Raw genomic sequence first — 24,186 nt, forward strand, 5'->3', positions numbered from 1 at the left:
TCCCCTCTCTTCCCCCACGCGCGCGCGCACACCACCGTTCCATTCCACTCCCACCCTTCGCCTCCTCTCCACCCACCCCACCCCACCTCACCGAGGCTATAGCCGTACCCTTGCTTGCTACTCGCCTCCGCCACTTGCTCCTGCTGCTCGTGTATTGGGGGGGGGCGGCGTGGTGTCTGGAACTCTTCTATCTCTTCGCGGTGGTGGTTCTTCGGCGCCGCGGTGGGCGGGGGGAAGCGCGGTTCGGGGGGAGGGGGAGTTTTTTTCTTTCCCTATTTCGCTGTGATTTTGCGATGGCGGCGGCGGCGGCGATCTGCGTGGAGGACGAGGCGGCGTGCGCCGCGGCGGAATGCGCGGGGATCGAGAAGCTGGATCTCGCCGCCGGTGGCTGCGGCGGCGGGGCCGAGGGCAAGGCCGGGCTCGCGGGCGGCAAGAGGAGCGTGTACCTCATGGACTGCGCGCCGGTCTGGGGCTGCGCGTCCACGCGCGGCCGCAGCGCCGAGATGGAGGACGCCTGCGCGGCGGCGCCGCGGTTCGCGCACGTGCCGGTGCGCCTGCTCGCCAGCCTCCGGGACCTCGACGGGCTGGGACTCGACGCCGACGAGCTCCGGCTGCCCGCGCACCTGTTCGGCGTCTTCGACGGCCACGGCGGCGCCGAGGTACGCGGGCTTCGACGCCGCTGCTTGCCTGCAGCCTGCGCCCCATGATTTGACAATTCGTCGCTTCGTGTTGCTGTGCAGGTGGCGAACTACTGCCGGGAAAGGCTCCAGGTGCTCTTGAGCCAGGAGCTGAGCCGGCTCGGCAAGGATTTGGGGGAGGTGGGCGTGGTGGACATGAAGGAGCACTGGGACGAGCTGTTCAGCAAATGTTTCCAGAGAGTAGATGACGAGGTGTCAGGGCGGGTGAGCAGGCTCGTCGGCGGTGTACAGGAGTCCAGGCAGGTTGCCCCGGAGAACGTGGGCTCCACGGCGGTTGTCGTGGTCGTGTGCTCATCTCATTTGGTGGTTGCAAACTGTGGAGATTCACGGGTTGTGCTCTGCCGAGGGAAGGAGCCAGTGGCGTTGTCCATTGATCACAAGGTGAGTTATTATTTTGTGTGTTGGAGCCGAGATCCATCCGGAGTTCTTGTGCCTGACACTTGTTGTTTCAGCCTGACAGGAAGGATGAGCGAGCGAGGGTCGAGGCCCTGGGAGGCAAGGTCATCCAATGGAATGGTTACCGTGTGTCCGGTATACTTGCTATGTCGCGATCAATAGGTATGAATATTTATTCATGTGCTTGATTTAGGTAGAAGAACGTGTTCCCTTTATGGTTTTTGCAACATGAGAATTTGCAAAGCTTCTGCTGCATGATTAAGAGTATTTAATTAGGTGAAATATGACTTTGTAGGGATCAACTCTATGTTGGGATTAATTTTGTTATATGTGATCTTGTAACTTCCTGAGGTGTTGTTTATGTTAGACAAGCATGTTGATGAATCAAATGGAGACCTAGGCAAATTTTACTCTAGCCATTTTGTTGAAAGATACTGTATTGCGCTAGTGGTGATTTTTGCTACATGCTATGTTTGTGTGATGAGCAGATAAGAAATTTCTTTGTGCCCTTGTTTACACTTAACATGATATAGTTGTTTCCTACTAAAAATAAATGCTTACTGGATCAGCAATTTGGGTTGGAATAACTTGTCTCTATGTGAGATAGGAATCATGTTAGACTTAATACCCTTATGAAATCATGTTCTGGAATTTGACTGCCTGGATATTGGCTCTAATTGCTATCAATGAAGTTGTAAAACGGCCTTATATATATTTGGGAAAATTGCAATAAAACAGGGGCATTCTTGCAACTGGAAGACTAAAACCAGGGGCAAACATGCAAAGTTCTATATATTTCTATGATAGAACTCAGACTGCAGATGTGATTAGGAAAAACAGTTACTTCTCCAAAGTAGAAAATCCACCTTTTATCGACTCCACAAAGGTACCTTATGTCATGATTCATGCAAGTGGCTGCAGCTTGGACCATGCCTAACAATGGGTCTTGGTTGGACTTGTTCACAATTCTTGCCCTACTCAAATCAACTTCACTATTGCGTTCAACATTTGGACAATATTGTTCCTCCAATTTCACCTGAAAATTTAGTTGAACCAACAGTTCAGCTGATTCTCTGTGCGTTGGATAGCACTCAATGTCCAATTTTTGTGTTACCTTCTAACTTGAACTTGGAAACACTTGTTGCAGGGGATCGATATTTGAAACCGTTTGTCATTTCAAAACCAGAAGTTACAGTCATTCCTAGGGCGAAAGATGACGACTGTCTCATTCTTGCAAGTGATGGACTGTGGGATGTTGTATCAAATGAAGAGGCATGCAAAGTTGCACGGCGACAAATCCAGTTGTGGCACAAGAACAATGGCGTTACAACATCGTTGTGTGACGAAGGTGATGAATCCACTGATCCTGCTGCGCAATCCGCTGCTGATTATCTTATGAGGCTCGCATTGAAGAAGGGAACAGAGGACAATGTCACTGTCATTGTGGTCGACTTGAAGCCTCGAAAGAAGCTTAAGAACAACTCATAACATGAGCTGGATTCATCGGGAGTAGCTGACCATGATATGTCTAAAAGAGTTCATACTGCTAGTTGGTCGTTCGCCTGAGACTTGACCCACAGTTTTTTTTTCCGTTGGGCCTCAAGAATTGTACATGTATATGCTAGATGCATTGTCCATCTAGGGGAGCATGATGTTACCCCCACGTTGGATTCTGGTGGCTAAAATGACCTGAAGTCATCTTCTACCTTGAGCCCTGGCACTTAGTATACCCCTTGTAATGCTGTATGATAGTCGAACCTGTAAAGAGCCAAGCGGCTGAGACAGTCACTGAAATTAACATACTGTTACCTTTATGATTCAAGGCCAACCCAATCAGTTGTATCAAAAGAAGATTTGTATTGCAAGTCCTGTGTTGTGTACCCGCAGAGTGGAAGGAAAGGACGAGCAGAGGAAACACATTTTTCTTAACAAGTCAATCAGATAAGAAAAAAGAAAAGAATTTTTCAAGCTTGTAATCTCGTACAAATTGGGAGGCTATGAGAATCACTACGCATTATCTCTACTGCAATATAAAGGTAAAGCTCTGGTTCTCGCGGATAAAAGGTAGCAGGTCATTAACTGACGTGTCCTCAATGTTTGGCATGGACTTGGCAATGTCTTCAAGTGAAAAGGGTATGCTGCCAAGAGAAATGAAACATTGAGTGTAGCCGAGCAAATAGCATTTGGGGGCCAGGAAGTCTATAGCCTGTAAATTCAGGGAACAGACCTGGAATCATCATCCAGAAGAACTGAAAAGCTGGAGACGCTATTTGATTCCTCACGCATTGTAGCTCTCATGCTTGATATGAACTACAAAAAAGTAACAGAATTAAACTAAGGTCACTGGAATTTCAAACCAAAACAACATATAAGACTAGAGGACTGAAGCCTATCTTCTTGCCTCAGCTGATGTTACATTCGTTCCATTGACATCGTCCCAATACATACCAACTATCCTCTCTAGCTGCTGCAAACTGAGATCCTGAACAAATAGCTAAATCAGTGCGGAATACAGTGCCAACCCAAAATGACCCAAGATTCTTGGCGAAGCGTACACTTACCGGGCAAATATCATTGCGTATCTCATCCCATGTCCTTATTGGCTTTAGAGAAATTACCTGATGAATGAAAGGGGTAGGGAGAATATTTGAGAGAAGGTAAATTTCAGACTGTGTTCAAGAGTCACAGAGGTTTTCTTGTTAAGGGAAAATGATACAAACCACAAAGTCAACAGCTTGTCTTATATGCCTCAGTGCTGCCCATGCGGAATCTGCAAACTGGTCAATACGAACCATAAATTTGCAGAAGTTAATTTTTATTTTAAAAAATGGCATGTAAAAGTGAGCAAGTTACAGAAAAACTCTAGTTCTATGGTGCTAGTTTAAAAAACCGACATATCCTGGGTTGTCACATAAATGCCAGATTTGTAGCCCTAATGTTTCATGAAATTTGAAACCTCATCTTAATGAAATAGAAGAGAAGTGGAGAGGGGCGAGGATATCACAGCACTGCAAAAGGGTCCATCACTCCATCTTCTTAGCTTGGGGTGTAACGTTTTAAAGACTGGGTTTTGTTAACCATTAAGAACAGCAAACCAGTGCTATTCTGTAATTTACTCTTGAAGATGTCAATGCTTTCATAGCGTAAGGGTTAGCTCCCTGTGGGAGGGGGTTTAAACCCTGATGGCACAAAAAAAAGGGTCCCTTGCTAGCAATCACCCCCCCCCCACCCCACCCCACCCCCCAAAAAAAAAAGTGGCAGAGCGCCGGCCTATGGTGATATTGCGGTCCTAGAGGGGTAGTGGCAGAGGTCGCAGCCCTATAAAGGGTGAAGCTGGGGTTCTGATCGATAGCTTCGTTTTATTACAATACCATAGAGCAGCCTTTCCCCACCGCCCGTTTTTTCTTTGTACTATTGAAGATGTATCCTAGTACAACAGAATAATAGATTAGCGAACCACCTCTCGACTGACGTCATTGCACCAATGTTTTAGTTGAGTTAGCCCATCTTTGATGTATTGCCCGTTGCTATAGGAACAACACTCACGCCGCAAGAGGAGCCTGTTTTCAGATAAAGAAGACTGAACATGAATTAAAGTGAGCTGTTCACTTCTAACAAGATAATATGATAGGACGGCCAAAACGAAATTACCTGTTAAATAATTGTACATTGACCATAGAAAATATCTGGGTAAGCAATTTTTGGACCAAAATTGTGGGAACCTACAAAATGAGCACATTATGATGTTTTTATAATACTACAAATGGATAACGCATTGATGATTGTGTTCGTTCAGCACCTACATGATTGGCTCTGAGAACATGCAGATAGTTGTTGAAGATTTTCACGATGCTCAGCCAATGCATGAGTTGTTCCTGTTGGCCAAAACCACTAGCAGGAGACAGCGAGGCCTTTGCTTGAGTCGAGTAAGAAGTTCTTGGATCCTAAATATTTAGAAATTCCCCAGATTTTCAACGGATAGAGTTTTCATAATGGATGATTCCTTTGGTCAAGAAGCGTGGTACCTGGATACACAACTCAAGTAATGGGTTTAGCTCCTTCTTCATTCTATCGCTTATCATTCCGTACACCTTTTCAATCTGATCCACTAGCTGCTGCTTGAAAAGCAAAGCTGGATATTTTGCTTCAATTTGGTGAAACCCAATAGCTCCATCGATTTGAGCACTGAAATAAGCAAGTCCACTGTTTGAAGTTTGATTGGCTTGAAAAATCCTCTCGCAGGAAAATCTTCGCCTATGTGGAGTTGAGACTGTTGTCCTGGAAACTTTGAATGAGCGTTGCAGTAGGACTGATAATGTGGACAAGTTGGATAACCAATAGGCCAAGCCCCTTGTATCATGTCGAGCCTTGAAGTAAGAACATTGATTAATATTACATGTACTGGAAAATTCAATGCATAAAGCTGTATCATATAGAATTACAAGTTGTGGATTATGAGCTACTGGAGTACCGCTACATTATAAGGAGCTTAAGAAAAATCAAGAGAAGTGCTACAAACCTCAGTTGCTGAGTTTACAACTTGTATAATACTGTCAAAGACACCTGTCTTTGCTTCTTCAAAAGATCTCCAATGAAGAAGACAATAGTATATAAGAGGAGCAGCAATTGGTTTACTGCCAGAAAATCCAAGATACTGGGTAATGTATTTCAGCAATAACTGCTGATGATTCAGGGGTTGCTGGTGCTGAAAAGGCTACCAAAATAAACAATATTACCATTCAAAGCTATAGGTTTATAATAAATTTAACAAGAAGAGAATAACAAACTCACACCTGATATACTTCATTAAGTAACCTTTGCCCATTTTCATAATCCTTGTGGCTAATCAAATCAGGGGAACTACCCTGCATTTTTTAAATAAAATGTGCAAGAGCTAAATAAATTTATATGACAAATCGAATGACATGCAGCCCTGTTTGAGAAAAGAATGACACACTTGGTTAAACTACCATTGAGGCTCTTGTTTCTGTTGGACCAAGTGAGGACTTCATTTCAGCATATGCTGCGTTGCCATTTAAAATATGACCATTTTCTGGACATCTCTGTTGAAATTCATCTACCAGCTCAGATTAGAATATCATCAACAATTGAAATTGAGCTCTACTGAAGATATATTACATGGATCATACTGATTTTAGAGCATGCAGCTTGAGACTTGGCTGTAGATGGAGGAGTTGTAATTGCTTGTTGACGAAGTGCTTGATTTTCGGACTCTAAGTTGGCAGCTTTGCCTTCTAACCTATATTCGTGGAGAGAAAGGAAACCATAAAAAATTGGTCGCATAAAGACAAGCAAGATGTAGCCAAATGAAACGAATTGCCATAGGGAAGAAAGTTATTTTGAGGGTAAGCTACCTTTCTAGGTTCTCGCGAAGCTGAGTAACAAGTATAGTAGAATCTTCAATCTTCTTGACCAAGTCATCATTTCTTTTTAGGAGGTCTTCATTTCTTCTTATTAGATTTTCATTTCTTCCATGAGCCTCAATATGTACGTTTTTGACAACATCGCCTTCTTGTTTCTCCATTGCAAAGTTAGACAATCTTGATATGGCATCTACTTGAAGCCTGATTTGTAAAGACGTTAGTCTCCAAAAGGATGATAGAATCATCGATAATTTGACGGCACTGTAGTTGATAATTAAATAAAAGTAAATTAAGATACCAACTTCTGCACAGTATCTTGAAGCTGGTGGGCTCTGTATTCACTATCCCTAACTTTCTTAAATAACACATCATTTCTCTCCTGAGCTTCAACAAGGGACCTCCTGATTGTTTCGTTTTCTTGTCTTTCAGCTTCCAATGAAGCTGCCATATCCTCCTTAAGCCTGTTTTGGGGGCATAAACAACAGCTGCAACTTCATAATGTTTGTTTTGACCGAATGCAACTTCATGATGTTGATTAGTAATAATGCACAACAGGAAATATTATAAGGGTTAAGCATAAAAAGGGGGAATGCATAAAACCAAGGTGTTGTGGGATGCATGCCACATAGCCATAGATTGATGAGAAGTTCCAATCTATCTTAGAAACTCATAAATGCACTTCTATTTTTATTTTCTGCTGTTATCATTCTTTCAACTTTGATAGGCTTTCGATACCCAGATAGTCTGCATGCATGCCTCACATACTTGCCATCATCAATGTCTCACTTGCTTTGCATATATATCTTTTTAGAACATGTGACCCTGATGCATTCTAAGTGTCATGTAAATAGGTAGTGTGACATAAGAGCGTCTGATCATGGCAATATAATTGTGATACTATATTTAATATAGAGGGACATCTAGGTGCTATGTCAACAGCACGAGAGGACAAATCGGTGTGATTTTTTAGTATGGAATCATGTGCTTTATAACACTGATCTTGTAACATGAGAAGAAATTCCAAAAAAATGTGGATTTGGTACATGCAAAATAATTTACCAGCTAATTTGAAAATTTTAGTAAAGTGAGGTGGTCATTTGAAACATATCACCTTCGTTTTAATTTTTGAAATTAAAAAAAAAAACACATCACATGCTTAGAAGGGAGTATAGGTATGCACTTGTAATATAATATCCATAAAGCTTTATTGAAGGTACATACGAATTTATAGTGTTTTGAAGATGCTCAACTTTTTTGTTGGCTTCATCAGTTTTCATCAGTAACTCTTCATTTTTGTATTCACTCTCAGTAAGTGCTTTCTTCAGTGCATCCTTCTCACGTCTCTCAGATAGCAGCAAAGCATCTTTTGCTGTATTATCACCAAGTCTGCAATTGATCAACATTTATTATGTCAAGTAGCATCTACATTTACGTAAGCACACTCAATAACTATAAATAAACATTCACAGACCCGAACATAGCTTAATGAAACAATAACCATATAGAGTACCTTTGTACACTGCCCTGAAGAAGACCAATTTTTTTGTCAACATCCTCGAGCTTCTTTAGAAACTGCAAATTTCTTTCTTGACTTTCAGCTTGTGCTTTCATGGTTGCATTGTTTTGTTCTCGTTCTCTCAACATTAAAACCTCTGTAGCAGATGCATTTTCCTGAAGCCTATTCTCAGGTAGAAATATGGAGTTGATTCAAAAAATATAACAGATAATCTTCTGATAGAATTCATATCCCTAGAGGTTGCTAGGCAGACAACAAGGAATGATTATGGACCTCTCAACAGTTAGCTGAAGCTGAAGGTTATTTTTATCATAATCTTGAATTTTCTTGATTAGCTCCTCATTTCTCCACTGAGTTTCAATTAGAACTTTCTTGGTCGTCTCATGTTCTTGTTTTTCTGATAACAAAAGTGCATCTCTGGCAGTAGCATCTGCTTCAATCCTTTAGAAATCACAATGAAAGATCACTATCACAGTGTAATGATGATATTGATAATTAAGTTGAGTCATGTATCCTCTGAATAGAGCATCAAACCTCTTGATGGTATCTTCCAATTGTTTTCTTGTTTCTTCAAACTGTTGTGACTCGTGTATTAATTCATTGATCTTTTTTTGGGCATTGGCTACATCTTCGTTAGTTGTTTGGTGTTCTTGTCTTTCTACTTCCAACAAAGAGTCTTTCTCTGCTATGCATTCTTCTAGTCTATGTGCAAAGAGAAAAAAAATCCTCAAGCAATGGCAGACCATAAATGCTTCTAACAAATGGAATCTAACCTGCTAACTGAATCCTCAAGCATATTGATTTTTTTAGCTGAATCCTCAAAACTTATCATCAAGTCTCGGTTTCTCCCTCGAGCTTCAGTTAATGCTTTTGTTGTGCAGTCAAGATTTTGTTTTGTCTTAAGCAGCAAAGATTCCCTTGCTGTTGCATGCTTCTCAAGTCTAATTCGTTGAGGAAAAGGAAACATGTGTCAGCTCATAAAGTTGAAAAATACAGGAGTAGCTCTCTTAAGTCGCACATATTGCATTATGCTTTAGTAAACAAAGCTCAGTTGTCCAAATAGTAGAAGCATGATAAGAACCTCTGAGCATTCTCCAGCATCTTGTTTATAGTTTTCTCGCTATCATCAACTTTCCTAAGCAATTCCCAATTTCTTTCCTGAGCTTTCGAAAGTGCTTGCTTGGTTTCATCATGCTCTTTCCTTTCTGCTACATATAATCCATCCCTTGTGGTCGCATTTTCCTCACACCTGTATTCAGTGAGCGAAAATTTTAATACTGCCAACTGTTTATTGAGGGTAGAAATAAAGACCAGTTCAAAAAAAAGGGTAGAAATAAAGATATGAAGAAAGGCAGATGCTGCATTATGAAAGACGTCAGAAAGGTAGACAATAGCGTCCGCACCAAACTATGACCAATCCTGTATGTTAGTGTTAAGCTAGCACTTGTATCTTACTTTATGAACTTTTTACTTTATCAAGTAGGGGTGCCTTGGCTCTCAAGTTGATCATGAGATGCCTTGGTTCCCAAGTAGCCTAACCATCTTGCTTTATGCAAGGAATATGCTAGTAGAGGCTCTGCTCTATATAAGCAGCAGCCATCCTTCAATCAAGCGGCTATAAGCCAAGCTGCCCTCGTTGGGTTCAGCTGCAATTGAGATGTTTCCTGGGTATCAATTGGCATCTAGAGCCTAGGTTAGACACCCTTCCCCTCAGCCGCCGCCACAGCCATGTCCACCTCCAGCAAGCGCGCCGCCGCCGCCGCCGCAGCAGCGAAGGGCAAGGACGTTTCCGGATCTGGCCACGGTGAGGACCAGGCACGGGAGGCCCGTCTTGCCGCCGCAGAAGCAGCGGCCGCGCAGGCAGCACAGGCAGCATCCCAGGCGGCAGAGGCGGCTCAAGTCGCCGTAGCCGCGGCTGTCGCCTTGCGCCAGGAGATCGAGGATGGCAAGCCGGCGGTCGATGGGTCGGAGCGTTTCCACACTCCGGAGCACCGTCGACACCTCTCTCCGTCCCCAGATCGGCGCCACAGACGACGTGGTCGGTCGCCGGTGGTGCAGGTCTACCGCGACATCGGCGGCGGGTGGCCCATGCTCACCCGCGCCAACTACCACGAGTGGAGCCTTCTCATGAAGGTGAAGCTCCAGGCGCACGGGCTCTGGGAGGCCGTTGCCTACGGCGACGTCATCTACGAGGATGATCGCCGGGCCTTGGAGGCTTTGTGCGCTGCGGTGCCGGCAGATCTCGGCGCCGCCCTCGCCAACAAGCCGACGGCCAAGCTCGCCTGGGAGGCGATCGCCACCAGGCGTCTCGGTGGTGAGCGCGTCCGTCGCGCCACGCTGCAGCGGCTCTGCGGCGAGTGGGAAAGCCTCGCCTTTCAGCCCGGTGAGCAAATTGAGGACTTTGCTCTTCGCCTGACAAACCTGATGGAGCAGATGGCCCTCAACGGCGGCACCGACCTCGACGAAGAGCGCGCTGTGGAGAAATTTCTCCGGTGTGTGCCCAAGAAGTACGAGCAGCTTGTTCTCTCCATCGAGACGCTACTCGACTTCGGACAGCTCACCATCGAGGACGTGACCGGCCGGCTCAAGGCGGCCCAGGACCGCGAGCGCGCGCCGGAGTCGGAGGCCGCTGCCGGCAAGCTCCTCTACACCGTCGAGCAGTGGCGGGCCTTCGAGAAGAAGAAGGAGGAGGGAGCCGGACCGTCCAAGGATCGTCGTCGACGTCCCCGCGGAGGCAAGAAGAACAAGCCCAGGGGCGGTGACCGCGACAGAGATCGTGGCGGCGCGGATCGTGGCAGAGGGGACAAGGCAGGCACCGCCGGCGGTGAACGCAGGGCGAACCGTGACGACACCTGCCTCAACTGCAACGGTGCCAGCCACTGGGCACGCGATTTCCCCCATCCCCGGCGTGATCGTGGTCGAGATTGTGGCGGTGCGGCGAACGTGGCGGAAGCAGAGGATGACCATGCTCTGTTCCTCGCGCATGGGTTCCTGGAGATGGACGCGGAGGCGTACAGCGGCAAGGTTCCTGCTTCGTCCTTCTACGCCAAGAACGCCGACCTCGACCTCCACGAGCCGAAAGCCAGCGCCTTCCTCGACAGCGGCTCCGGCGTCGGCGACAAGCTCGACGGCTGGTACCTGGACAGCGGCGCCACCCACCATATGACTAGACGTCGCGAGCTCTTCACCGACCTGGACACGACGGCCAGAGGCACGGTGAGATTCGGCGACGAGTCAAAGGAGGAGATCCACGGCGTCGGCTCCATCATCTTCGAGGCGAAGAATGGCGAACACCGGGTGCTTCATGGTGTGTACTACATCCCCGCTCTTCGCAACTCGATCAAGAGCCTTGACCAACTAGACGAGGGAGGATCCAAGGTGATGATTGATCACGGAGTCCTGAGGATCTGGGATCAGCACAAGCGGCTGCTCGTCAAGGTTCGCCGCTGCGCCAACAGGCTCTGCATCCTCCACATCAAGACGGCCTCGCTGCTCTACCTCGCCGCGCGAAAGGATGATGAAGCTTGGCGCTGGCACGAGCGGTACGGCCACCTCCACTTCGACGCTCTTCGTCAGCTGTCCAAGGACGACATGGCGCGTGGGCTGCCGGTGATCAGCCACGTCAGCCAGTTCTGCGACACGTGCGTCATCACCAAGCACCGCCGAGCCCCGTTCCCTTGTGAAGCCCAGTACCGCGCGCAGGATCTGCTGGAGCTCGTCCACGGCGACCTCTGCGGGCCGATCGCGCCGGCAACTCCCGGCGGCAGGCGCTACTTCCTGTTACTGGTCGACGACGCCACGCGGTACATGTGGGTGGCTCTGCTGACAACCAAGGATGCTGCAGCGGATGCAATCAAGCATCTTCAGGCTGCAGCGGAGAAGAAGAGCGGGAAGAAGCTGCGGACGTTGCGCACGGACAACGGGCGCGAGTTCACCGTCGCCGAGTTCGCTGCATACTGCGCCGAGGAGGGGATCCAGCGCCACTACAGCGCCCCGTACATGCCGCAACAGAATGGAGTCGTGGAGTGGCGCAATTAGACGGTGGTCGCGATGGCGCGGGCTCTGCTGAAGCAGCGCGGGTTGCCGGCACTCTTCTGGGGCGAGGCCGTGGTGACCGCGGTTCACCTGCTGAACAGAGCACCTACCAAGGCGCTGAAGGGCGTGACGCCGTATGAAGCGTGGCACGGGAAGGCGCCGGAAGTCGGGTACCTGCGCACATTTGGATGTGTGGCCTTCACCAAGGATCTATCGCAGCTTAAGAAGCTCGACGATCGCAGCATCTCCGGCATCCTCATCGGCTACGCCGACGGCGCCAAGGCGTACGGCATCTTCGACCCGGCGACACCATGTGCGCGTCTCGCGCGACGTCTTCGACGAGAGTCGCGGGTGGGACTGGATCAAGGAAGGAGGCTGACAGGCTTCGGCAGAAGAGGAGTTCGCCGTCGAGCACGCCTGGGAGGAAGGAACAGAGGGAGCGCGGACACCAACGCCCGTTTCCCCTGTTTCAAGCCCCTCCCCTGTTCCATCTGCGCCGCACTCGCCATCTCCAGCTCCGGGGGAGCAGGGGAACCCTGGAACAGAGGATTCAACTCCTCTGTTTCAAGAAGAGTCCACGCCGGCAGCACCAACTCCAACCCCTGCGCCAGAGATCGAGCACGCCACGCCTCTGGAGGATGACGAGGACAGGCTCGATGCATCCTACGATGATGAGCCCCTCCGCTACCGCACGATGGAGAACATCCTCGGCGACGACTCTCCTCCAGGTCAGGCGCTGCGACTCTTCGCCCAGCTCCACCTCTCTCATGCTGGCGAGCCGACCGGATACGCGGAAGCCAAGGGCGATCCAGCGTGGGAGGCCGCCATGAAGCAGGAGCTTCAAGCTGTGGAGAAGAACAAGACGTGGGAGCTGGTACAGCTGCCCGCCGGCCATCGCCCAATCTCCCTCAAGTGGGTGTACAAGCTCAAGAAGGACGAGAAGGGGATGGTGACTAGGCACAAGGCCCGGCTAGTGGCGCGCGGTTTCGTGCAGCAGGAAGACATTGACTTCGAAGATGCCTTCGCGCTGGTGGCGAGGATGGAATCCGTACGGGTTCTCCTTGCACTGGCGGCGCAAGAAGGGTGGAAGGTGCACCACATGGACGTGAAATTTGCCTTCCTCAACAGCGACCTCAAGGAGGAGGTGTACGTGCGACAGCCGCCAGGCTTCGCTGTCGCCGGAGAAGAAGGGAAGGTGTACTGGCTGCGCAAGGCTCTTTACGGGCTGAGGCAAGCACCACGCGCCTGGAACGCGAAGCTGGACACCACACTGAAGAAGATGGGGTTCACGCAGAGCACGCGTGAAGCGGCAGTGTACAGGCGGGGCAGTGGGCGGTGTACGTCGACGACCTCATCACCACCGGCGCCGATCAGGGGGAGGTGGAGAACTTCAAGGCCGCCATGAAGGAGCGCTTCGACATGAGCGACCTCGGCCTCCTCTACTTCTACCTCGGCGTCGAGGTGCGCCAAGATGCCAAGGGCATCGTTCTTCGCCAAGCCCGCTACGCCGAGCGCATCCTCGAGTTGGGAGGAATGGCGGGGTGCAATCCAGCCGCCATACCAATGGAGGAGAAGTTGCGGCTCAGCCGGGAGAGCAAGGCGGAGGAAGTGGATCCCATGCACTACTGGCGGCTTGTCGGCAGCCTGCGGTACCTCGTCCTCACTCGGCCGGACCTCGCGTTCACGGTCGGGTACCTGAGCCGGTTCATGCAACGGCCCACGGCGGAGCATCTGTAGGCGGTCAAGCGTGTGCTGCGCTACGTGGCCGGGACCCTAGACTTCGGTCTGCACTACAAGAGGGCTCCGAGCATAGCACATTTCGTCGGTTACTGCGACAGTGATCTCGCCGGCGACGTGGATTCAAGCAAGAGCACCAGCGGGACTCTGTTCTTCCTGGGAGATTGCTTGGTCAGCTGGCAGTCCGTGAACCAAAGGGTGGTGGCATTGTCCAGTTGCGAGGCTGAGTACATTGCAACCACCACCGCAGCAACTCAAGCGATGTGGCTGTCTAGGCTGCTCGAGGAGCTCCTGGACAGGACGATGGAAGCAGTGGAGCTTAAGGTGGACAGCAAGTCTGCTCTAGCTCTGGCCAAAAACCCTGTCTTCCATGACAGGAGCAAGCACATCAGGACTAAGTTCCATTTCACCAGGGACTGTCTGGAGGAAGGGAGCATCAAGGCCAACTACATCGCCACCGCTGACCAGCTCGCCGACATCCTTACCAAGTCACTGGGCAAGACCAAGTTCCAGGAGATGAGGAGGAAGATTGGCTTGAAGCAGGTCACCTAGTGCTAGGCTTAAGGGGGAGATTGTTAGTGTTAAGCTAGCACTTGTATCTTACTTTATGAACTTTTTACTTTACCAAGTAGGGGTGTCTTGGCTCTCAAGTTGATCATGAGATGCCTTGGTTCCCAAGTAGCCTAAGCATCTTGCTTTATGCAAGGAATATGCTAGTAGAGGCCTTGCTCTATATAAGCAGCAGCCATCCTTTGTAACCGTGAGGCAATTACCTTTACCATTTCAATCAAGTGGCTATAAGCCAAGCTGCCCTCGTTGGGTTCAGCTGCAATTGAGATGTTTCCTGGGTACCACTGTATACTGTACACATCATCACCATGACTTATAATATACTTTTTGATCCTTCATTTTCAAAGAGGTACTGATAATGAACCTATGGAACTCCCTTTGCAGTTTCATGAAATCAGTTTCATGAAATCATAAGTACCTTGCTCGAAAATGTATATTAATGTTCATGTTCCACCATTTTATACATGTATTTTTTGAGTATATGATAGATTAACTCGAACACCAATTATTCTTATTCCTTTCAAACAAAAGAAAAACAACTCATACCACCACCGATTATTGAAGTATGGTAACATTGAGTAATTAATGTAACATGAGAAAACAACCTTTTCAAAGAATCTTGAAGTAGATCATTTGTCCTATTAGCGTCTGCAAATTTCTTCTGTAGTACTTCAATATCCTGCTGTGCTTCAGCTAATTGTGAAAAGATTGCAGTACTCTTTTGTTTTTCAGCTAACAATGAAGTCTCCAATGTTGTAGCAGTTACTTCAAGTCTATGTTAATTGAAAATAGAAATTAGCATTGTCATTTTACAATTATGATATTATAAGAATAAAAAATGGAAGGAGTTTAGAACTGAAGTCAAGCATGGATGAACTCAAGGACAGGGAAAAACAATTTTCAGAATCATGCAATTTACCTTTGTGTGTTGTCTTGGAAGTTACTAATGTCTTGTTCAGCTACTTTAATTTTATTGAGCAGTTCCTCGATTTCTGCATGAGCTTCACTAAGTGATTTCTTGGTTGCCTCACTTTCTTGTCGTTCTGTAAGTAAAGTAGCCTCCCCCTCAATTAAGCTTTTTTGCAGCCTGTGTTCATGAGGAAGAAAGTTAATGAAGTTTAAGTAAACTAAATGGTCCTATATTTCTACGTGGTTGCTGAGAATCACAGATAACAATACTTTTGCAAAGATTATATGAGTGCATGGCAAATATTATATTTCTTACTAAACCAAAATGAGACCTTTGTACAGTAGTCAGAAGCTCTGTGGATTTTCCATTGGCATCTGCAATTTCCATCAGTAGTTCATCCACCCTTTGGTGTGCTTCAGTTAGTTCCCTTCTAGTAGTCACGTTTTGTTCCTTTTCCATCATTAGTGAAGACTCTAGTTCTGTCGCGTTCTTTTCAAATCTGCATTCAACAGACAGGAAGAAAGTTGTAGTTTCAGAATAGAAAGGATGAGATTGGATTTACTTTATTGTAATCAAGTATATGATACAAAAAAGTATCAGCACGAGAAATGGAACTAAGAGAAAGGTTGGACTTAGTTGTATTATTGGGCCTTTGCGGATCAACAAAAAAACATGTTCTCCTTAATCTTCAATTCTCTATTGCTTCTTCATTTATATCTTGAGTTTCAATGAGTAACCGGAAGTAAAGTATCATTTATATTTGCAATCTTCAGCTCCGTGAAGCTATGACAAAACTGGATATTATGAACTCAACAAAGAAATAAACTAGTACTGAGTGTTGGTGTATATGTGAGCTCATGTATAGAGGCTCATGTATAGGATCTATATATCCCACCCTTCTAGGGTTTGGAATAATACATCCATTATTTTCCTCCTACATGGTATCATTAGCCTAGGGTGAGGGTTACCTCTCCTCTTCTCCCTCCCATCCCAGCCGCTGCCGCCGCCGCCGGCCATGGCTGGCCGACGGCCGCCGCCCCCCCCCCCCCCCCCCTCTCTCCTCCTTCCCTCCTCTTCCCTCATTCCTGCAGGTCCGGGACGACCTCGCTCTCGAGGAGATCACTAGTGGCCTTGCGCCCGGATCGTCCTCGCCCACCCCCATCGCACTCGTCGCTGCTCCACCGGCCTCCTCCGCCGCTCCTGCCACCTCCCTCGGTGCTGCTCCCGCCGGGCAGACCGGAGGTGGGGGGAGGGGGGCCATACACGTCGTCGGCGGGGGGGGGGGGGTGGCACTGGTAGCCCTGCTTCTGAGGGTCCCGGTGCCAGTGGGGGCCGTCGGGGCGTACGCCCTGGCCATCCTTCAGCAACTCATGGTTAGGGCGCATCTCGATGTGGCCGTTCCAGGGTCCGGGAGGGGGGCCTCGTCCTCAACTCCAGCCGGCGACCATGTTCGCCGGTGCTGCTCCCCTCTTCGTGCCGTCCTGGACCCCGCCCGCTCAGCCCAGCAGCCGACCTGGCCTGGGGGGTGGGACCAGGCCGCTCTGGCGCAGTCCTTCAACACCATGGGACTGACGCCGCCGGTCAGCACGAAGTGGATCGCCGACTTGGGTGCCTCCTTCCACACCACTCCTGATGCCGGTATACTCTCTTTTGTCCGACCCCCACACCCCTCTTGTCCTTCTTCAATCATGGTTGGTGATGGGTCTTGACTTCCTGTCACCGCCGTGGGTTCTGCTCCTGATTCTTTTCGCCTTCCTAATGTCCTTGTTGCTCCCCCGATGGTTCACAACCTTCTTTTCATTTGCCAGTTTACTGCTGATAACTCTTGTTCCATTGAATTTGACTCTTCTGGTCTTACTGTGAAGGATTCGGCTTCTCGGCGTCCGCTCCTCCAATGTGACAGCCCGGAGCCCCTTTACACTCTTCGGCTTCCTGCTTCCGCTGCTCTCCGCCTTCGACTTCTTCTTCTTCATCTGCTGCTTTCGCCGTGACGCCTTCTAGCACCACGTGGCACTGTCAGCTTGGACACCCCGACCGCGACGTTTTGGCTCAGCTCAGTCGTAGTACCGATGTTCCATGTACTAGGGCTCCTACTGAGCACCTCTGTCATGTGTGCCAGTGGTGAAGCCTGCCACTGTGCGCACGGTCTTCTCGCTTGCGCTCTCTCGCTCTTGGCCTGTGCACCAACTGAGTGTGAAGAATGTGTTTCTTCACGGCACTCTGTCAGAGACAGTCTACTGCTCTCAGCCAGCGAGATTTGTGGACTCCAGTCGTCCGGACATGGTCTGCCGACTGAACAAGTCTCTCTATGGTCTGAAGTAGGCTCCTCGGGCTTGGTATTCTCGGTTCGCCATGTTCTTGCTGACATTGGGGTTCACCAAGGCCAAGTCTGTCACGTCTCTCTTCATCTACCGCCGTGGGGATGAGACTGCCTATCTGCTGCTCTATGTCGATGACATTGTGCTCACAGCCTCCAGTCAGCAGTTACTTCAGAGTGTCATCTCCTCTCTGCAGCAGGAGTTTGCTATGAAGGATCTTAGTCAGCTCCACCACTTCTTGTGCGTCACTGTTGAGCCTCGCCCGTCTGGTCTTCTCCTTCACCAACGGCAGTACGCACTTGATATTCTGGAGCGGGCTGGGATGACTGATTGCAAGCCCTGCTCCACTCCTGTCGACACTCAGGCGAAGCTGTCTGCTGATCTGGGTGATCCGGTGGCTGATCCTACTGCCTACCGGAGTCTGGCCGGCGCTTTGCAGTACCTCACCTTCACCAGGCCGGACCTCACCTACGCTGTTCAGCAGGTCTGTCTCCATATGCATGATCCCCGGGAGTCACACCTTGCTGCGCTGAAGCGTCTCCTCTGCTACGTCTGTGGCACTGTGGACCTCGGCCTGGTTCTTCACCGCTCGTCCTCTGCTGAGCTGGTTGCCTACACCGACGCTGACTGGGCTGGTTGTCCGGACACTCGCCGCTCCACTTCCGGCTACGCTGTCTTCCTGGGCGGCAACCTAGTCTCCTGGTCGTCCAAGCGGCAGCCGGTTGTCTCCCGCTCCAGTGCCGAGGCGGAGTACCGTGTTGTTGCTAACGGCGTGGCGGAGGCGTCCTGGCTACGACAGCTCTTGGCGGAGCTCCACAGCCCGCTCGCCAAGAGCACGCTCGTCTACTGTGACAACGTCAGCGCCATGTATCTCTCCACCAACCCCGTCCAGCATCAGCGGACGAAGCATGTGGAGATCGACCTACACTTCGTGCGCGACAGGGTCGCCATCGGCGATGTTCGGGTACTCCATGTCCCGACTACCTCCCAGTTTGCCGACATCTTCACCAAAGGACTACCCTCCTCGACCTTCTCGGAGTTTTGCTCCAGCCTCAACATAGCAGGTGGCTAGTTGTGGCTGCGGGGGGGGGGGATTTGCCCTTTGTACTCTCTTCTTGTCCAGTCTTGAACACCGCTGCGCCGATTGTTCAGACTGCGGGGGGTGTTGGCTTTCTTGTTGTTCAGTCTTGAACACCGCTGCGCCGGTAGTTCAGACTGGGGGGGTGTTGGTGTATATATGAGTCCATGTATAGAGGACCATGTATAGGATCTATATATCCCACACTTCTAGGGTTTGGAATAATACATCCATTATTTCCCTCCTACACTGAGAGCTGCCTGCTCTATCACAGTGATCACCAGGATGATGAAGTGCATTCAAACAATTTCATATTTTTTTCGTACGTGTAGGAGATCTGCATATCATTACATTAAGAAGAATAAAAAAGGGAAAGAACCCTTACAACAGACACACCCATTCTCAAGGATTTGAAGGAACAAACACGCGTGTGAACAACAAGAGATTTGGTCAAACAGTTTCCGAAGCAAACATATTAGGTTAATGGAGTATTTGATTTCCTTTTTAGGTACTTTATCTCACTTTTAAGTTCTTGCTAGTATGATCTTATTTGTTCTATGTTAATATCTTTCGACTAGTGTTATCTTAATATATGTTTCATGTTACCTGGTATGTTCTACTGCAGCATTGCTAGTCTGAAACTGCAATTACTAGTGTCAAACAAGCATTTCAATGAACCAACTATTCTTTAGTGCCCAAATGTTATCTTAGTATTGTATTGTGGTTTAGCAATGACAAAATAAACCCAGGCAGCATAAAAGGTTAGCATTTTAAATAAGTGTGACTGCATAAAAAAAAACCATGTCCGATACATGTGCTCATAGAAGAATTCGTGGGTAAATTGCATATGAGGTTTTCAAAAGATATCCGTTTCTGTCAGACCTCTGCATCAAAGCAGCAATGTTAAGGGATACGTTTGGTGGTCCTATCCTGAAAGGAACACTAGTTTCTAGTATTGGTTGTTTAAACAAATTATGGCTTAAAGTCCCTAGTAACCTACCTCTTTACAGTATCTCTAAGTTGCTCCACGTTTTCATCTGCGACCACAATTTTTCTTTTCAATGCATCATTTTCTTCCTGAGCAATCACAAGTGCACTCTTAGTTGCACTATTTTCTTCTTGTTCTCTTAGTAGTAGTACCTGTTAAAGTCACAACCATCCATAAAAAAGAATTCCATGTCATAGATAAATAAGTTACATCTACCATCAGATTCTAATCAAACATGGATATGTTATGTAATGGGCTGTTCTTTTTATCGTTTAACATGAAACACATCCTGTAACTGTATCTCATCTTATTAGAATGCAGTAATTAAAGCCTTGGAATCTATGCATTTGAGTGAATCCTATGTTGGTTTAGGAAAAAAGTACAAGACCTTCAGTTCCTCAACTTCATTAGTCAATGAAGTGATCTTTTCTCTTTCTTGAGCTAAAGCTTCTTCAATGGCCCTCTTGGCTAATTCTCTTTCCTGCATCTCTGTGGCTTCTTCCACCCGCCGCTCCATCTCACGAAGAGCAGCCTGTAGTTTGGAAATTTCTCCTGCTTTGTTCTTCTCCAGATCAGTCTAAAAAAGTGATATTATGCGAGAATAAATTCACCAGTTAATTCATCCCATATTATCTTAATTCGAGAACAGCATCTACCCTAAGTTTCTTTTCCAAGCCTAAACAGCTAGTCAGCTCTTCAACATGCTCCTCAAGTTTCTCCTTCTCCACCTTTAGGGCTTCTGTGTCCCTTGCAGCCTACGAAACATACCGACAAATAAAAGGATGTATTAGTGAAAAATGCAGAAACAACATGATTAAAAAATGATACAGCTGCTTCATCCGTACCATTTTGAGTTTTCTGAGTTCTCCTCTAGCAACCCGTCTTCTCCATGCACACTGATAAATTAACACTGATCTCTTAATTTTACAGTAGTTCGAATAATCTCTATGGCATCGCCACCAAGCCTGCAGGCAACCATTCCCAGAGTGACATTTCAGATATGTCCATGTAAAATATGAAAGTTGGAGGTTGTAGCTAGCTTTCCCTTGGATAAAATAGTGAATTTGTGGTCTACCTGGATATGAATAGAGGCTTTATTTTGTTTTCTGATATTGTATTCCTTATAAACACCAAACAACCTTAATCCTGTCTGCAACGTAATTGCTGAAGAGCGTAACTTAGAATAAGAGTTCCAAGCAACATAGCAGCGGTAACTTTTCTGTATTTGCAACGCCGCAGCTTGTTTTCTCAGTAGAACACGTAATTTAAAAGCGAGTATTACTGCAATAGTTGATGGTACTCTCAGTATACGATATGATCCGAGCAATGAGCATTGTTTCCACTTGGGATACCAACTAACAACACCTTACCTCTAACAAAAGATTGAAAAGATATTGATGTCTTGCGTAATACAAGGAATTTTTCACGAGCAGCATGAGTGCGGAATCTACTCTGAACAGCTCTAGCTGCTTTATTCCGCACTTCAGTTCTTCTAGCATCTAATTCAGCCATCTGACCAGCTCTCAGGAACACTTTTGTTCTTCCAATCTGTCACGGACATATCATGATGATATTTCATTATATTAATATGCTGAAAGCAGAGATTTCTGCCATGCAATTGTATAAACGAACGTACCACGTGGAGTAGTTAGCTATTACAAATTCTGCTTGTTGGCAACAAAAATATAAATCAACAATAGACAAAAAACAGCTGATGGAGTAGTGATGCAAACCAAAATCATTAGGCGTTATAAATTGGTTGTTGGAAAAAAAAATAATCATAAAAAATGGACCAATGTTATTCACACGAAGCATTATGTTTACATCTTTATTATTTACCACATCATAGACTATAGTTACTTGACGAGAACAAGCATTGCATTTTTTACTTGAGTGACTTGTTTTGTTATACATGCAGAAAGGAAAAGAATATAGGCATATATATAACAAAGATAAAGGCATATAACATAAACAACCATAAATATAGTTTTCTTCACCTGATAACCATGGAGTTCCATCTTGTCCAGAATCTTTTGGCACAACACCTTTTCATTGTTTCTATCAGATATAAGAGAAGAATTATATTTTACTATCAGATCTAGGGGGAAAATATTTTGCTATCAAACTTGTTAATCTAGGCCATGTGCTCTCTATATATACATACAAATTGAGAATATGGTATCAGAACTGCAAAGAAGATTTTTTTTTTACTAAAAAGGACACACTCAAGACTTCTCCCAAGATGAAGAAAAGACTTTGAAGGTGTACTATGCTAGGTATGATGACAAAGCAAGAAAATGAATACACGTTAGCGCAACGGCTTTAGTGATAATTGCTCATTGCGTTGAAGCAACATCGGCTTCATATGCTCAAACTCAATGCTTCAGGTCATCCACTTCCACCTTGAGTTTCAAGGATAGGTCCCTTCCTCCCTCCCTCCCTCTCTCGCTCTCTCTCTCTCTCTCTCTCTCTCTCTCTCTCTCTGTGTCTGTGTGTGCACATACATAATATCTCCTTATCAACTCTGCGAGTTCAGTAAAAAAATTGCGTGCTCACTTTTCCATGAAAACTTCAGGAGCAAGAATGCGAAGCTGATAGAGAAAATCATGAAATATTTTTCTTGTAGGATATCCAGCACAACTGATTCTAATAGCTTCAAGAACACCCTGAAATGCCAACAAACCATTAGAGTATACAATGGTGCTGAGTTTCTAAGGAAACTTTGCCATGAGTAATCTGTTGCTTACTGAACACCGAAGTTGCTGCAGTACATTGATGTTCTCAAATGCAGTAGGCTTAAGAATATTATTGGGCTTAATGCATCTAATGTAATGAGGTTCCGTAGAATTCAACGTCTCCATTAGTTCTTGGAGTTGCCACTGGGAGTACATGGAAGTTATCAGATAATAAATGATAATAAATGACACTAATTTTACATGAAACATAACTCTATGGTCGAACAAACTTATATATTCTCTTTTCCCTTCCTCTATCAAGTAGTATTCATTTACTTTCTAGATTAGTTGTTTTATACCCTGCAAATATGATAACATTTCTATAACACCAATATCCGTTCATAGCTCAACTCATTGATGAAGCAATCCCTTGCTTGCATTTCACCTACCTAAAAAGATTTAGCTCGAAGGTACTATGTTCAGAACACAAAGGATTGGCTCTCACCTACCTAAAATCTCCATATGACACTAATCTGACCATGATAAGGCTACTAATGGACTGGGGTATTATATCTTCAGTATGCAAACCTCTTCACCTTCTTCTCCATATTGTTTTGTTTTGTTAGTTTGCTTCTTCTTCTTTTTTTTTTGCTAACTCAAATGATGACATTGTAAAACTTACATCTGGAAGTAAATCCACCATCATCAATAGATAAAATTTGAAGTATACAACCAAAACTCTGGATTTGAGGCCAAATGGATATATGAGAATTTAGTTCTCGAAAGACAACCAAAGCCAAACCTCAAGTGAAAAAATGGAACTTCCTAAGTATTTTTTTCTCCAACTAACTTTGGTATGGAATTGTAGGCATAATAATCAAGTAGGACTGTAGGAGAATCATACCTTGAAGCGAGTAGCAATGGAAGTCTTTGATGCTTTTGTGTTCTCCTCTAGTACTGATGGGAATAATCCTGACACAAATGAGCACCTGGAAGCATTAAGTAACTCTTGATGTTCTACTACCACGTAATCTCTGTTTTTGTCCAGGAAATGATCAGATTGATAGGTTACCTGGAAAAGAAACATAAAATTTAAAGGAATGTACTCATCCAAATGTACTGAAAGGAATGCTATGTTTTGAAGAATGCTTACTTCTCCCGCATAATGTTGTATGGTAAATGCAGTGCGAGAAAGCTTTGGCTTGCTAAATCTTTTGTTATTCTTGAATTTCTCATACAGCTTCTGAGAAAATGATTCATGCGTGCATTTAGGAAACATACTGGTGCACAAAGAATAAACCAAAAAAAATCCATTAGAAAAATTGATTCAGAAACAGAAATAAATACAATATAAGAAGTTCAGACTCACCAAGCTTCATCAAGAAGTGCAATAATTCCACCAGGTTTCTGAACATAAAGAGACGAGATAGGCACATTGAACTTGAGAAAAGAAAAACTGATATAAAAGGATAACGAGAATACACATTTACATTAGCCCCTAGCACTACCAACCATGTTTCATTTTTAGACCACCATCATATGCTGTTGCAAAAGCAATTGTCATGCACAATGTCTCTGGTGATTGTAATTATAGGTTAGGAAATACCAAATAGCTCCAAGTCCATAAATCATAGTAATGCAGAATTGTTCAAAGAAAACATATTGCTTAATATTACAGCCCCTTTTGGTAATTTTGAACACACAGGAGGTCTACATTGGAATGGCTACAAGGGATAAATAAAAGCTTTATACCCACATTGCCCCTCACAAATGTTTGATGAGAAAAGAAGAGGTGGGTAGCAACAATGCATTAAAAAAACACTAGAGGGCTTTGTATTAAGAAGAAAGTAGGCACCCAAATTCGCCTCGGCGAGGATTTGA

General features: G+C 46.3%; 2 protein-coding genes across 21 annotated transcripts in view; one reads left to right on the forward strand and one right to left on the reverse strand.

The window, feature by feature from the left end:
- Window positions 1-2,942, forward strand: LOC120697995 (protein phosphatase 2C 50-like). The gene is made up of 4 exons (XM_039981418.1): window positions 1-659; window positions 741-1,079; window positions 1,151-1,256; window positions 2,242-2,942. The coding sequence occupies exons 1-4, from the start codon at window positions 294-296 to the stop codon at window positions 2,580-2,582; spliced, it is 1,152 nt and encodes a 383-aa protein (XP_039837352.1). The 5' UTR covers window positions 1-293; the 3' UTR covers window positions 2,583-2,942.
- LOC120697994 (myosin-11-like) overlaps window positions 2,932-24,186 on the reverse strand; it is a 25,887-nt gene continuing 4,632 nt past the window's right edge. For 6 of the 20 annotated variants that reach the window (XM_039981405.1, XM_039981413.1, XM_039981414.1 and 3 more), the window contains 36 exons: window positions 23,675-23,712; window positions 23,459-23,585; window positions 23,210-23,377; window positions 22,378-22,509; window positions 22,187-22,296; window positions 21,628-21,688; window positions 21,001-21,178; window positions 20,706-20,911; window positions 20,476-20,595; window positions 20,287-20,385; window positions 20,019-20,207; window positions 19,643-19,782; window positions 15,578-15,745; window positions 15,256-15,423; window positions 14,942-15,109; window positions 9,076-9,243; window positions 8,768-8,935; window positions 8,529-8,696; window positions 8,268-8,435; window positions 7,989-8,156; window positions 7,700-7,864; window positions 6,781-6,939; window positions 6,470-6,679; window positions 6,245-6,354; window positions 6,065-6,171; window positions 5,888-5,959; window positions 5,614-5,808; window positions 5,120-5,461; window positions 4,898-5,038; window positions 4,746-4,816; window positions 4,555-4,654; window positions 3,815-3,871; window positions 3,656-3,712; window positions 3,496-3,576; window positions 3,322-3,404; window positions 2,932-3,232 (listed from right to left, as the gene is read on the reverse strand). In XM_039981405.1, the coding sequence (XP_039837339.1) occupies window positions 3,115-3,232; window positions 3,322-3,404; window positions 3,496-3,576; window positions 3,656-3,712; window positions 3,815-3,871; window positions 4,555-4,654; window positions 4,746-4,816; window positions 4,898-5,038; window positions 5,120-5,461; window positions 5,614-5,808; window positions 5,888-5,959; window positions 6,065-6,171; window positions 6,245-6,354; window positions 6,470-6,679; window positions 6,781-6,939; window positions 7,700-7,864; window positions 7,989-8,156; window positions 8,268-8,435; window positions 8,529-8,696; window positions 8,768-8,935; window positions 9,076-9,243; window positions 14,942-15,109; window positions 15,256-15,423; window positions 15,578-15,745; window positions 19,643-19,782; window positions 20,019-20,207; window positions 20,287-20,385; window positions 20,476-20,595; window positions 20,706-20,911; window positions 21,001-21,178; window positions 21,628-21,688; window positions 22,187-22,296; window positions 22,378-22,509; window positions 23,210-23,377; window positions 23,459-23,585; window positions 23,675-23,712 (4,980 nt within the window). In that variant the 3' untranslated portion in view covers window positions 2,932-3,114. Of the gene's footprint in view, window positions 3,233-3,321; window positions 3,405-3,495; window positions 3,577-3,655; window positions 3,713-3,814; window positions 3,872-4,554; window positions 4,675-4,745; window positions 4,817-4,893; window positions 5,039-5,119; window positions 5,462-5,613; window positions 5,809-5,887; window positions 5,960-6,064; window positions 6,172-6,233; window positions 6,355-6,469; window positions 6,680-6,776; window positions 6,940-7,699; window positions 7,865-7,988; window positions 8,157-8,267; window positions 8,436-8,528; window positions 8,697-8,767; window positions 8,936-9,075; window positions 9,244-14,941; window positions 15,110-15,255; window positions 15,424-15,577; window positions 15,746-19,642; window positions 19,783-20,018; window positions 20,208-20,286; window positions 20,386-20,475; window positions 20,596-20,705; window positions 20,912-21,000; window positions 21,179-21,627; window positions 21,689-22,186; window positions 22,297-22,377; window positions 22,510-23,209; window positions 23,378-23,458; window positions 23,586-23,674; window positions 23,713-24,186 lie in introns of those variants that run through there. The other 14 variants (XM_039981409.1, XM_039981410.1, XM_039981407.1 and 11 more) reach the window with 14 other exon arrangements.

Source organism: Panicum virgatum, chromosome 3K (assembly GCF_016808335.1).
Source record: "Panicum virgatum strain AP13 chromosome 3K, P.virgatum_v5, whole genome shotgun sequence".
Classification (NCBI taxonomy): domain Eukaryota; kingdom Viridiplantae; phylum Streptophyta; class Magnoliopsida; order Poales; family Poaceae; genus Panicum; species Panicum virgatum.

What these genes read in the sequence shown, in the direction of transcription:
- LOC120697995 (XM_039981418.1), top strand. Translation starts at nt 294, where the DNA reads ATGGCGGCGGCGGCGGCGATCTGCGTGGAGGACGAGGCGGCGTGCGCC. An exon ending in CGTTGTCCATTGATCACAAG is followed by an intron (nt 1,080 to 1,150) that starts GTGAGTTATTAT and finishes TTGTTGTTTCAG; the next exon opens with CCTGACAGGAAGGATGAGCG. An exon ending in TGCTATGTCGCGATCAATAG is followed by an intron (nt 1,257 to 2,241) that starts GTATGAATATTT and finishes CACTTGTTGCAG; the next exon opens with GGGATCGATATTTGAAACCG.